The sequence below is a fragment of the Melozone crissalis genome, unplaced genomic scaffold, assembly GCF_028551555.1.
Source record: "Melozone crissalis strain CALT ecotype California unplaced genomic scaffold, PUWL_Pcris_2 ptg000002l_1, whole genome shotgun sequence".
Taxonomy (NCBI): domain Eukaryota; kingdom Metazoa; phylum Chordata; class Aves; order Passeriformes; family Passerellidae; genus Melozone; species Melozone crissalis.
Genome location: NW_026535780.1, coordinates 24,058,409 through 24,073,670, shown reverse-complemented (window position 1 = coordinate 24,073,670; position 15,262 = coordinate 24,058,409). Strand labels below are relative to the sequence as shown.

General features: G+C 34.7%; 1 protein-coding gene across 50 annotated transcripts in view; it reads right to left on the bottom strand.

Annotated features, from left to right (window-relative positions):
- Window positions 1–15,262, bottom strand: part of RIMS2 (regulating synaptic membrane exocytosis 2) — a 443,811-nt gene that overhangs the window by 303,551 nt on the left and 124,998 nt on the right. For 9 of the 50 annotated variants that reach the window (XM_054269415.1, XM_054269512.1, XM_054269471.1 and 6 more), the window contains exon 1: window positions 5,904–6,449. The exons of the other annotated variants lie outside the window; for them this stretch is intronic. In XM_054269415.1, coding sequence (XP_054125390.1) covers window positions 5,904–6,025 — 122 coding nt within the window. In that variant the 5' untranslated portion in view covers window positions 6,026–6,449. Of the gene's footprint in view, window positions 1–5,903; window positions 6,450–15,262 lie in introns of those variants that run through there. 50 annotated transcript variants of the gene reach the window in all.

The window sequence follows — 15,262 nt, the reverse complement described above, 5'->3', positions numbered from 1 at the left end:
AGTCATTTTTAATATCGTGCTCTCTGCCTTTTCTTTTTCCAAAAAAAGAAGATAATACCCACATCTTACTGGGCTGTTCTGAGAAATGACAGGAATCATCTGAGTTATTCAAGAATAGAAAGAGATTTTTTTTTTACATGTTCTCTTCAAAAAGTTGTACTTGGTAACTCAGCTATTCCTTAGATTTCTGTTGCTCTCACCCAGGTGAGGAAAAAAAATCAAGTTTTAGAGCATATTTAATCATTTCTAAATTTAGGATTATTTAAATTTCTGAATTTAACATACTAGCTGAATTGAGACAAATTATCCACCTCTGATCCATCCTCTTTTTTCTTCCTGGTGGGAGGTTAGGATCATATGCCAGCTAGGATTTTATTGCCATCATCAGATAACAGCAGTTGATGCACAATGAGAATAGAGAGAAACCTGTTATGGCTGCAAATATCCACAGCTCTGTGAGATGCATGGAGGAAGCATATGTCACCTTATTAAATCTGTAGCAACTGAGGTGGAAGTAACAGAAGGTATCTCTCCCCAGAGCTGGAAGAGATGGGAAAAGAAATGGCTCTGTAAGGAAATCTCGTACTTTTCTGTCTCTGAAAATATCTGTAACAGAATGTTACTGGGATGGTTTTTCCTAGAAATAGGGACTTAAAAACAAACCCAAAACCCAACAGCCACCTAGATGGGATGGAATACACAACTTCCTGTGAGAAAGAAATAGCTCTGCGGCAAGCTAGTACGTTCAGCTGCTTCCTCCAAAGAAAACAGAAACATGAGAAGATGAGAAAAATCATACTACTTGTCCCACTTTGTCCCAAAGAAGCTAATCAAGGGCCAAAGGACTGATGAAGTTAGATACACTTATTCGCAGCACAAAGAGGACATAAGAGTTCTTGGTGAGGAATGTTTGGCAAAGGTGCAGAAAAGACCAAATACACAGCTGTATGAGTTTCTCTCTGCCTTTTATACACAACTTGCTGTCCCAGCTGCCAGTCTTCCCTTTGTGTTTAGAGAAGTTCACATATATATAGATGTATATGCACATAGGGATTCACTTGAATATGGCTTATTTCTCTAATTTTAGGAAGAAAATAAGATAGAGGACTATTTGACATGGACAAGTTTCCTACAGTAATACAGAGATCTGTAACTGGAATCAGCTTAGTTTTGGAATTCTGTTTGTGTCTGAGGCAAGACACAGACAGTCAAGAACAAGAGGAGGAAATAGCTTTGCTATGTCTTTAATATGGAAAAATTACATGGTAGGAATACAAATAAATGTATTTACGAACACTGTGTATGTTTTACTTGAGAAAGCACATCAACTACAAATTTGAGGAATATGCTTAAAGCACGATTCTATTAACCTAGTATGGAGGTAAAAAGGAGCAGATGTGAAAATCCCAGCAAACTAAAATTTTAAAGGTAGCTATAGACAAGCCAGTTTTGAAAAGGGAGGAGAGGCAGTTTCAATCACAGTATTGCACCACAGAATATGGACAATATACTGTCAGTTCTAGCACCATTATCGTGGTTTTCTTCTTGGCTCTTAGAATAGTAATATTTGAAAATGCAACATTCTCCCAGAGTATTAGAAAACCTCTTGCTATGCTGAACCAATATAGTCAGGGGGAAAAAAACCTCAAATCTATTCTACAGAAATAGCCTGACAATTTTTTTTCCCAATAGGAAAGGGAAAATTGTCTTTTTCCTTCAATGTCAAAGTAATAATTGTCAACACCAGAAAAAATAACAATTGCCTGTGACAGTAATTCCGACATCATTTGATGGCTTCATTATAAAATGGACCTTTGGTAAATAGCTACTATATATATTGGTTAGATATATTGGAGGAAACAAAACAGAAATTTAAATAATGAAAAGAAATCACATGTTTCTGCTAAAATGATACTTTCAGTGGAAATGTCTAGTTTTGCCAAGTAACTAATTTATTTTGTCATTTTATTCATCTTTTAAAAATCAATATATATATGTAAAAGATGCTTACCAAGGCATTTCAAAAGTGAAAACTCTTAAGAGTCTTCAAAAACACCGGGGTTTAATTTAATGAAAGAAAATACAATTTGTTTTTTTAAGCTAGGTGTTTCTAATTTCAAAATGAGACAATACCTAAGTCTCTATTGTACACAGAAGTTGATGAACAATCTTTGTACTGGTTCTAGGCTCAATATATTAGTTATCTTATGCCCCTGTGTGGCCAAGCTAGACAGTAAACTGACTTTCACAGAACTGTAAAAAAATCCTAATATATCATCTGAGAAACCAAGTTTAGGTAAATTGACCACTTTCCATTTGATGAGAAAAGCTTCTAATAGAAACTGCAATTGCAAAATTGGATTGATAGTCCTCTGTACATTTTGTACCAAGTTGAGTCACAAAAGATGCTTGCCATTATGCAGTAATGTGTTAATCTCAATACTGCCCAAAGCAATTGTGACTTCTCAAAGCATGTTGCTACAAATAGAGCATCCAACAGCACAGTATTTGTACACTAAACACAAAATGAAGAATGGAAATCTGAAAATCCAGCTTACTAATTTACTAAAGGCTTAAAATATATTTTAAAACTTTACTTCATTGTTTTTTGTCACTGAAAGTAATCAGAAAAATTTTAGACTGCACAAAAAACAAACCTCCTTTAGATGCTGCTGTAAAATTTGCATGTAATGCAAGTACATACTGTGTTTTCATAAAAGGTCTCTTGATTTCTTTTCTGGACATGTGATGAATTTATTCCATAAACTAGTTATTTGCCAAATGCTCAAAATACAGAACAATTCTTATGGTTTCCCAACATAAGTCTATTCTAATAATTTTTCCATAAAAAATAACTTACTACCCAAGAAATAGCACCCCAACCCCCCACACAATTTTGAGGTGAAATGATAGCTGTTGCTGCTTCATCTGGCTGGAGTTGGTAATGTCAGACAGAGCTGTGCAGGAGCAAGAGGGAGGCCCAGCAAACCAGCTTTCTCTTTTACACTCACAATAGCATCTTACAGCAAAGTGCTGCCCTGCAGCTGGCAGAGGAGAACTCAGCAGCAATATTCCTCCATTAGAGGCTGCTGGGAGGGGATAACTAAACCCATTTAAGTACTAAAATCAATCTAACTCACAAGGACCTTAATATCATTTGGGCCCTCTCACATCAGCTACTGCAAAGCCAGAACTATGCAAATAAAAACCCAACTCAAAGTTTTTATGGGAAATTATAAAAAACAGTTTAATGTATGTTCCTGTCCATGGTTAGCATAGTTAGAGAAAGCAAAGTCTAAGATCCCTATCTTTCCCTCAAGAAAATCTCAGTATATCTAAACTTTCTGAACAGAAGAACAAGAACTCCAAGAAAAAATGATGTGAAACTTAAGAGGAATGTCTACTCAATTAAAATTATCCATATACTACCTCCTCTCCTATGACTTTGTTTTACACTCCATTATCTACTGTACAATTTGTATGCATGAAGCTGTTTTCTTGACATTACTACTTTGTTGCAGTAGCAGTTAATCACTGTGTGTAATGTCAGCCGTTATCTTTCTGGACTCTGACTTGTACTTTTCAGATGTAAAAACAGAAAAAAACTTTTTCAAAAGAGAAAGGATCATCAAAGGACAAAATATATAACTTTGAAGACTAAAGAGATAGAGCACACTATACCTCATCAAAGCAGACTCTGACATGCTGGAGGTACACCACAGTTCTGAAGCATTAACTCTTAATGCATGAACAATTAGTTTTTAGCAAGTGCCTTACATTTATTGTGCAAAGCTTTAAATGAAAAATCTGTCTAAATTATATACTACATTCATTTAATTAAAAAATATAAAATAGATTTTTTTTAAATCAGTAAGACAATCAAAGGACTACCCTCTGTAATAAATGCCAGTGAGATATTTTAGTGACTAATAGATGACTTCTTCAAAAACCTTTTATCAAGATCAGATTTAAAATACAAATAGTTCTTTGGAAGAGGGAATCTTTTTACTCAAAACCTTAAAATACTTTCACATAACTTTATTATCAGAAAACAGAGAAACATGGATTAGTCTCTCACAATTACTGCTGCATATTGTTTAAAAATTGCACAATGTTTTCTTGAGGCCAAAAGCATTGATACCTAGAAAAACACAACATTGCTCCTTATAAATACAGGAATATTCTCATCCTAAGCAAAACAGCCCATACTAGGTCGGAGGCTCAGTTTCCTAAGAATCCTTTCTTGTTTGCCAGTCTTCTAGAAGAAATATACTCCTAATCTAAGGCACAGCAAATGAATAAAATAACTCTGTCTTTTTATCTGATACTGTATGCAGCTTTTGGCCAGGTCTCACAAGCAAAATAAACAGCAAAAACCACCATCTACATGTATCTTTAAAAAAAAAAATTCAAAAAGCATGCACCTTTATCTACAAAAAGCATGTACTCTGATCTGCAAAAGCAGATCCAGGGAATCAGGACTGGGATGGTGGCTGATAAAAACAGTTGCTAAGGGCTTTGCTGGTTGCTGCAGGCCTGAAACTATGCACTTGGAAATATGCAGTTTTACAATCCCAGCTGATAATACGTAAATTATTGCTCCATTTTGTAGAGCTTCAAATATTTCACAGCGTACCAAAGGGATATAGGAAAAATCTCATTGAATACAGATTTCATATATATCTAAAAATACCTTAATTCATAACTGTGATTATGATTGCTAAAACTACCTACATAATTTTACATACCTAATTAGAAATTCATAACCAAGATAACAAAACTTGAGAACAGTAACATTAAATAAATATCAACAGATTTTAAAAGGAAATATCAGCAGTAAGGGAGAGAACCCTTACAAAAAAATTATGGGAAATAAAATTATAACCATATTCTCAAGTATCAAGTGCAAATATCCCTGTAGTTAAGAAATTATATCCCATTTAAAAGAGATTTCTCCCACAGAGGCAGAGAAGAAGATTAAAATGCTGGATATAGTCTCTGCCTATTACTTCCACCCTTTTTCCAGAATGTTTCCATCAGTGCACTATCTTTATAAAAAACTACAGGATTCTTTTGCTTCCTGACCTGCACTTCCACTCTCTTAGATATAATTATTAATATTTTTATGTTTAATATTTAAAAGCAGTATGAAAAAGTTCTAAACATCAGCACTATGTTTACTGAATAATGACACGGAAATGTGGCATTATTAATTCATTTTACCCCCCCAAAAGTCCTAAGAAACCTATTCAAAAATTCTCACACCAATAAATAACAACTTCACCCTATCATTTCTAATTCCCACAAAACAACAGCTATTCACAAAAGGATACCCTATAGGGCTGACTGACCTGCTGCAAAGCATCCACTAATCAGCTATAATTTGACCAGTTAAAAACATTATTGAAAAGCATTACACACAGGATCTAAATCTTTTAAAAATAAAGAACTGCTTTCTATTTTGCAAAAGGTATGCAGGACTACTAATTTGCATCTTCCAATAAATTATGCATGGTTTAACAGACACATCTCTGAGCATCTAATCTTTTCACTGCCATATCCACATAGAAATCATTTTCTCTGACAAATTTGTTTATGAATATTTAATATGCTTTAAGGATTACAGCTAATAATGCTAGCTTCTAATGGCAGCTAATGTACTTGAAAGATACATAACCATCTTAAATATTTTATTCTATCTTTGCTAGCTTTATTTCTGCAGATTGAGTTCTCATGTAAATCCTTACATAAAACATAAAAACACTAACAGACTCACTGCTACCATGAAAATATTAATATCTAGGAGTGTAGTTATAAAAGTACCCCACTGAAAAGCATGCAGATAGATTGCCATCAGCATAAAAGGAGAAATGATAAAGCAAAAATATTTCATTTCTACTTACCTAGTGTTGTTCAACGTTTGTCCAAAAAGATCATTTTGTAAAATATTTGGAGGGGATGAGAAAACCCCATGAAAATGAGATAAAACAGAATTGCAGACCTGGCGCAGTGTTTCAAATTGCATTTTCTCCCTTTCTTTCCCTTCTATTTTTCTTCACCACCTGTCTTAAAAGTCATCTATTTTGTACACACCATCAAATACAAATATGCCAATCAAGTTCCATATTTCTCCTGATCTCTGTAAAAACTGTGCCTAAATGAGCAGGGGCTGATAGTTAATTGTACAGTCATTATTCTTCTAATTCAGTCGTAGAAGATTTAGTACCCGAGCAGCTTTCTCCTGACTGTAGCAAGAATTCTAAACAGCAGTAAGCTTTTTGGGCATTCCCAGCTGAAGTGTGAAGCTGAGCTGCTTTCATGTACTCTACTCATATTTCTCTAAGCCTATTAAAAACACGCAGTGAATAGATGCTGTCGTCAGGAGTTTCAGCACATCTGGCTGCCAGCAATAAAATCTCAGAAGTAAAAAAAAGGAGGACAAGGCATCCTCACACTGTTACTACTATCTAAAAGGAGGAGGATTTCTGCATCTTCCCCTCCTCCTTCCCTCCCCTGTAAAAATGACTAATATCCGTGACCATGTATGTAGAATTCCTAATTTTTCATAATGTAATGGCAATTCTAAAGGACCGAAAGACCACTTTAAAAAAAATCTGCACATAATAAACAACATGTAGCACTGAGACTGTAACAATAGATCTTTTGTCTCATATCTGAAAAGCTATACTGTATCTGAGATAACAGGATTTTAGTGCAAACATTTAAATGTAGTATCAATTCACAACTGAAGCAAACAGTATACATTCTATACCTAACCACTCTGTCAGGGATTGTACATTCAGCATCGAGGCAATGATTTGCCATGCAAACTTGAACAATTACTAAAAGGAATGGCTGCATTATATATAAGCACTGCATTACAAAATGAAATGTCTTCAGTATCTTTTAAAAGTTTATTGCACTGAATCAGCCATGACAGAGCCGAGAAAAATCAATCACTTCTTAGGGTGCTCCAAACCCATCTGCTTCCAGGAAAACCCACTATTTTAGGAGCCTGTGTACTGGTACACAGAAGTATCAGATATCAAAGAGCAAGAAGCAGAATCAGTCATCTAACAGAACAGAGTGAGCTTTTGCAACACAGTATGCACTGTGAATACCATGAAACGTACAGAAAATAAGTATCCCTGACTAAAAACCATTTTTTCTTTTCCTTCAATGCTTGTGCCAGAGGATGATGTTACATAACAATACAGAAAATAGTTTATCATTGTCAAATCAAAATATAACAATTAAAAATATTTTCTTTATAATACCTCATTTTTTATCCACAGCTTTTAACATCTTCGCACTAATTACAAAATCTCCAAGTAAACAAACATAAAATGAGGTCTATTATTAAACCTCTTCCACTGAAAGCAATTTGAATCTCAGATGATATGGGAAAAAGCATCTTTCCAGCTAATTCAAGTGTCTTGATGTGCTCAGGAGGAAGAAGCCATCCAGGCTTCTTTGGCCAGAATGATGGCAGCTAAAACACAGATTTTATAAGAAAAAAAAAGAAATGGGAACAAATTCATCTCCTGGCTCCTGTAAAAGGGATATACTTGTGACTCCCACCTTCCACCCAGGTTAAATATTTTTTTACAAATCATGAAAATATCTGCTAATAAATCTGTTTGCAAAACTCATGTGAAACCCTACAAAGTACTACCTGAAATAGTTTTAATACCTATTTTTCTGTCCATAGCATACTGTGCATTATGAAAGCATTCGTATTTGAGCAATGTATTACAATTTAAGATAAAAGTAATAGGCTCTATGTCTGCCAAAGCTGGTAACTTTTGAGATCCTAAAGTAGGAACCAATGGATATTTGTGGCTATCTTACTATAATAAAATGAAAAAGTAATATTTGCTAACCACCTTACTTATATTACAGAGAATTCATGTTTGTAATGCAAGAAAATTTGCCTTTACATTCATTCCACCAAAAAACCCAAATTTTCTAATCTCCTCCAAGAAACAGTCGTCTTGTCACAAAAGTTCAAGTCATTCCAATCAGTATAATATGCACCACTTCACAGTTCAGAGGCAATGTTGGCCACAGACTAGGTACGAGACCAGTATTTTATCATATATTTCAAGCACATTATCCTTTTGCTGCATGCCTTATAAATGGGCATCACAGTCAAAATGCTCTTGTTGTTGCAACAAAATGCTGAACATTTGACATCCATCTTTTTACATCTTTATTCTCAGATATTTAAAATGGAAGTTAGGGCATACACTCTTTTTTTTTTTTTTTTCTCTCTCTTTCTTATTTTTTTTAAGATTTGTCCTAAAACTACAGAGAAAAGAAACATATTTAAAACTTCAAGTTTTCAAGTTTTATTTTGGAGTAAGGAATAAAGAGTACCTTGCAGATGCTCATGCATGTAAAATGTTTCATAGAGAAGTAAAGAATACTTTTAAAGGCAAATACTAGCAATACAGCAAATAGTTGCTGCTAGCAGAAAATTCAGCTATAAAGAAATGGCATTTGTGCAAATGCATATGTTTTTGGTCATCTAGAATGTTCATCAAAATTCACTGTACTACTGATTTAAAATACTATTTTTTATTTCAAAAAAAAGAATGGAACAGAATAAAATAGAATCGCCTTTCTCTCCTGACCATTCTAATGCACTCCAAGAGACCCTTTAGCAAATAAGCAATTGTTTCCTGTATTTATTATGTGGCCTAGAGTAGTATAGTGACCCTACTATGTGGACTTCTACTAACATCTCTTTTAGGTACTTCCACCTTTTCCAAAATGTCATCATTCATCTGGGAAGAATCAAGAAAGTAAGGAGACCTAACAAGAAGAGGCTGGAGGGAATGGAATGAAGGAGCAGGAGCAAAGTAGGCTCTGCCCACTGAAGTACCTGACCTTTGAGGACCAGAATGAAATTGACAATCAAAAGAAGTCAGTAGAACCACACATAAAATTTATTCTCTGTACATTGATATTGTTTGTGAACAAAATGGAACAAGTACTATTTACCATATTTCAATGCTTTTACAGATCTTCAAATGTGTCACTGTTTCTTACACTAAAAAATTCCTGTTGGGAAGGGCAGTGATTCAGCGTAATTTCTAAGGCTCAGGAAATTACACCCTCAGCGTTCCCAAATTAAAAGCTTCAGATAATAATGTTGAAAAAGACAGGGATTACTTTTCTGCCTATTTGATATTTAACTTGAGATCTCTTTTTCTGTTCTTCAGGGCTCTCAGTCTATACTCTCCAATATCCACACTAGAAGAAAAAGACGTCTGATATGCACAGGCTTCTTTCTTTTGGAACACCCCTACTTGTGTATTTAATGAGCACCAGGTAAGCCAAGCACTGCTTAAACACTTCTGTTTCTAGCATTTCCTATCCTTTGAGGGCCTCATTAAAATAATTTTGACAGTGATCTTTATCATGGTATTTGGTGTATTTATACTTGCAAAAAGATATTTGTACATGCTCTTGCTATTTATGGTTTCATAATAATATATTTCATTTTCACACAAATTTTATCAAGGATTTTATGGAAATGAAGACCAAGTACTTTAAAGATACTGCAGAGAAAAAGCAAAATGAATACTAGATAGTCTGAACAACTACCTGACATGGTTGACAGCCTATTTCAAAATGAAAAGACAAGCCTGAGAAAGCATCAGTGGATCCATTAAGCCAAGCTACATTGAGGTCCATACAGATACCTGCCTCTGTAGCCAAACTGAATCTTAATAAAGGTCCATCAGATACAAGCTTTTAAGACAAAAAGTTATCTAGAAATCTCCCAAATATGAGGTTTTCAAATTTATATAAAATATTTCTATTTCAAACATAAGATTAAACTTCCTTAAATTGATTCTAGATTTCAGAAATGTACATCTATTATACAAGAAAGTTGACAATATGTATAAATATGTTATCTCAAACATTACTTACATGCATCACTTATTATAGGCATACAAAAAAGATTTCACAGGACATTGTAGTTTAAACAAAGTAGAGTCATACAGACTTATTAAAGCTATACATTACAGCTTACAGGACAAAGACTTTTCTGGGATAAAAGATACTATCAAGAACAATTTTGGATTCAATTCCACTCTAATCTACTGGATAGTATGTAAGTATAGTTTGATGGAAATGCAGAAGAAAATTCTAGAGCTGAGTCAATTGGAGTTTGGGGATAATATTGGGATTTTTGAAATGTATAAAAAGTCTAATGTCTACTGTTTTTTCCATCTAGATAAAAACTTTGTAATTAATAGCAAATACGTACATGTATTACACCACCATCGCTCTCCAATATGCCCTTATTAAAGCACTTAGTTAAATACTCATGATCAAAAGTTTTTGACTGACATCCATTATGAAAAGAATAAACCTCTGAACAAATTCTTTTCAAAGAGGTAAGTTAACAACAGTGGCCTTGGACATTAGATAGTGTTGTATTATTACTGTTTATAAAACCACTCCTTTTGGTTCAGCAAACTGATGCTCTGAGATGGGACATGATTTTAAGGACTATTGGAAATTCCATTCAAGGATGGGCATTTCCCTTCACTACTGCAAGTGAAATGCAAGCAGACTTTCTTTTGGAATAAAGCACACACCCATTTGTATTTCATCACATCAATGTTCAAAGGTTCAGTTTCACAAGAAAACTTTATCTAATGCAAAATCCATAACAAGAAATTTAAACACATAACAACAGGACTCATAAAAGCCAGTATTCTGAATACTTACTATAGAAAATAATAAAGAAAGGGCCCCTGATAACCCTCAAACCCAAAAGGATAAAAGTACCTAAATCCAGGCTACAGGGGAGCATCAGTCTCTGTCCAAGACCTGTAAAAATGAATCTTCTTGTTCTGCTGGCGCCTGAGCAGTCATTCAAAATGCACCATTCTTCTTATTATAGGTAGCTGGGCCGTTAGAACAGTGTGAGGAAGCATGGAAAACTGAGTCCCAGGTTTCTCCACTGGCTTCCTAAAATATGCCTGCAAAGTTCTTATCAACATGCCCCTGGTTACTCCTAAGGGAATTTGTCTTTGCTGTTGACACTGTTCTCTTTCCCTAAAATAATTAAATATTGAAAGAACTATTTAATTCACTGAGTTAAACATTAATCAAGAATGGAAAAGTGATACTGATTTTAATCCTTGGTAGTCAGGTCACAGATCTACAACGGAAGATACTGAAATTCCAGCTAAGAGAGCAAAGCTCGTTACAGAAAATATCCACTATTAAAGTATAGTAATGTAAAAAAAAGTAAATTCATCCTCATCTCACACCCTAACATATTGGGTTTTCTTCTTGTGTTTTATTCTCAGCATCTTCGCATTTCTTTATTTCCTTTTTGAGGCGCTCCATTTAATTCTTCTCAGTATCCCTCTTCATAATTCTCCCATGTAGCCATTTAAATTAATCATACTTTTCCTTTAGTGTAATTTACACTGTTTGGGCCAATTTGAGACTCAAATCTGGACAGTCTGTTTATCCCTTTTTTCCTCGATACTACCATCTATCATCATGACTAAAATGCTTGAGGAGACTGGGTAATTTCAAAGGGCATAAGTATTTATATAGTTAAATTCCAGCAATCTCAATGAAAATTTGTGTCATCACAGGAGGACAAAGACCCAAGTCAGTGTGCATGGAGGAAGAGTGGGTAGAACTGAGAGCCATTACTCATTGACTTTTACAGCAGAAAGACAGTCAGAGCATGGTCAGCAAATAGCCACAACACTGCCATCTGAACTTTGGCAGAATTATCAAAAGTGATAGGAAAAGTTGCTTAAGTTATTGTGGTCCTCCACCACATCACAGAAGAATTAGGATGAAAAAACATGCTATGCCACTATAGGCTATACTGATTCTGAAGCTCATGGAACTGCCTCCCAGGTGTATTTAACTCCCCCTTCTTCATTTTTTATCAGATTTTCTATTAGAGGCATCCCATGCAGAAAGAACTCACAAAAGTTGATCTCCTATTCCACCAACATTAATATTGAACAATGAAATAATAATAATTTATTCTTAGAATAAGTTTCAAAATAGAGTTAACTATTACAAAGCTTGTAAGCACATTCTCCATTAAATGCTCTAGGATATGAAGCTTAAGTGATGTGATTAAGGTAAGAGTAATGTCAGTAATCCACACAGGAAGTGTGGACCTCAAGCCCTCGCCTAACTTGCTGTGTAGGATACTAGAACTTTGCCATTCCAAAGTCTGTTGAAATACATTCCTTGTAGCATCAAGTGTTAAGTAGCCTGATTCCAGTGAAATCAGGGATAACACTGCATGCCAGCAGCCTTTGGATTAAGGCCCAAAAGCGCAGTTCAACACTGTGCCTCTAGCACGTTCCCAGATACTGGAACTGCTCTGCTGCCAGCGGAAGCAGCCTGTGCTCTGCTCCTCAGTCAGGAACTCGCCCAGCAAGTACAACAACAGCCAAAATGGTGAGGAGGATGCTCTCATTAACCTACTTACATTGAGGATAAAGTAAGCTGTCAGTTTACCTTTAGCACCTTTACAGGTATCTGGATATTCCCATCTCTGAAAATTCTCAGTACTTATGTCTTCAACACACAGAGAAAAAAGGTAAACAACTGTCTATTTTTTAATAAAAGACAAAACTAACCTTGAAATCTATAGATTCTCAAGGAAGTCAAGTACACCAGCCCAAAAAGCGAAGTCTTGACAGTAAATTTCAGGGCAGCTTAGGACTCCCTAAGTAGAGAAGTGCCAGCTGTCCTTTATTAGATGTGCTGAGTTCTGTGAGGACACAACTCATTTCCCTGCATCTCTTCATGGTCTAAGTAAATGAAAGAAATAATCATGATCCACTAATCAGGACGCCTTTAAAACTTCCTAGAAGTCGCCAACATGTTAAACATCATCTTTTGCCGGCATACTTACTACTTAGGAAAGAATATATTCTACAAATAAAATACTTGGAAGCTGATATTTTGTATTTTTAATCAGTTTTTTAAATAAAATTTTAAATCTGTGAAATGAAAAAATAAAGACTTGTGAAAGTTAAATGTCAGGTGACTTACAATAAATACTTTTACTGATAAAATAACTCTACATTTTTTAAAACTCAGATAACACAAGGGTAGGTCTAACTTTGTTCCTTACACAGATACTAGGAAATGGGCCATATGTTCACTTGGGAAATCCTACTGTTAGGGCTGGTATGGACACATACAAAAGCTGGCACTGACCACACACAAATTGCGCATTTGAGGATGAGTAAGATGGGAAACAAAACCAAACAAATTAGACAAAGGATATAGGAAAATTATAATTTGAAAACCTATTGTTATTTATTATGATAGACCATACCACAGCAGTACTAATTCTTGAAATGAATAAGTAAATATGCCTCACAACTGAGTATACCTCCCAGTATAATTATTTTTAAGACATCTCTAACATGAATAACTTTGACTTATTGTTTAATTTCCTTAGCCCAGTATAGATTATGGCTTCTCAAACCTCTCTGTGGAATTCTCTTTAATACATTAGCTGAAAGGCAACATGGGAAGTATTATTTAAATATGACAAGGCATAGAATACTTGCAAATAATTACATAAAATGTATAATTTTAATTATTCCTCATATCTTTTTTCTTCTGAATATTACACAATATATACAGCTTGCTTGGTCTGCAATAAAGTTCCAGTGCTGCCTTCTACCTCATTTGCCAATTCTGGGCTTTTCTAAGTATTCCTTGCTTAGGCAAGTCTATACTTAAAAATGAAGATGTTACTGATTTTAGGCAAATTCAGAGGTTGAATTTAGATTGTTAAAAACAAAGACACCCAGATTCATCCCACCTAAATGTAGATGACTAAGGAGTGCAATTTGGAAAGCTAGCCACCTTTTCCTTCCTGTATGATTAATAGAAAGAAAGAGGAACATGTAGGGGGGAAAAATCATGTGACCCAAAATTGCATGAGCACCCAAAACCAGATTAATGAAGTGTTCTTCTGCTTGTCTAATTACTTTATTTTTGGTTTTATTTCTATTGCTAGATCTGAGAACACTTCCCAGTTCCTGCCTTAGCTGTGTTCTAACACCAAAAAAATACACGTGTGTGCATCCTCTCCCTTTTTCCAACTCATGCATTTTCCCCACATATAACACAGGTGTTTTAGGGATCTTCACGGTTTCTAGCAAAACTCCTATTGATGGCAGATGTCATATATAAAAAAGAAGCCTTCAAATCTAGGGAAATGGAGATTTTCAAACTATCTGACCTAAGACATAATTTATATAAAGAGCTACTGAAGCAAAGATTGCATTTGACAAACAAGAAAACTAACCTCTTTTTCTAATAAATGTACAAATCACTTCTTCAATCTGCAAGAGCATGATTCTACTTTGTACTAAAATAACTCATAAATGTTACTAATTTTTTTTTTCATTTCTGCAGGGCTGATCAGCTTCCTACAGGAGAAATACATCTCCACAAAATTAATTTCTTGAAACTCTGGATCAAATTATGGTTCCATAATCAGTTCTCTGCTTTCCCAGAGTTCTGATAGTTTACTGAAATGGCTAAGCATCCTAACTTTTTAGTGTGAACGTATACATTTGTCCATGTCCATACATGTAGTATACAATATATAAATAATATTTCTAAAAGTATTGAAGGGGTACTATTAAGGTGAAAGAATCAGAGTTAGAAAAGATCTAAGTGAGACCTCATTCCCCTCACTAAAGCAATAGCTCCTTTTCCAACAGGGACATCAAATTTTCTATACACTGGTTGAAGAAGTAGAGAAGTCTGTGCAATACTCAAGGATGGAAAAGCTCGATATTCAGTAGATGCTACACCTTGTAGAACATGTGGTTTAGAATAGTATATTTCAACCAGTTTTACCTTCAGCTGACTTACAATCAATTGATATTTTCTTGCACCTCATTATAGTACATGAATCCTGCTTTATGCCTCATTTGCAGTTCTGGATGGTTCACCAATAAGATGTGTCTCACTAGACAAGAACTGCTGGCCTAGAACAGAGATTTGATTGATTTTTGAAACAGTGCACTGAAAACTTTATCTGCTACAGAAGAGATTTCTGTTCCTCACTTTTATAAAAATTGATCATTTTTCACGTTTCATAAACACAAAAGTTGATTTAAACACTACTAAAAAAGTATTATGCATGATTAATAATGTAAAATACTAAAAACAGGATCTGAAAATACACACTCACTAACAGTTTGCAGACACCTGTCTTTCC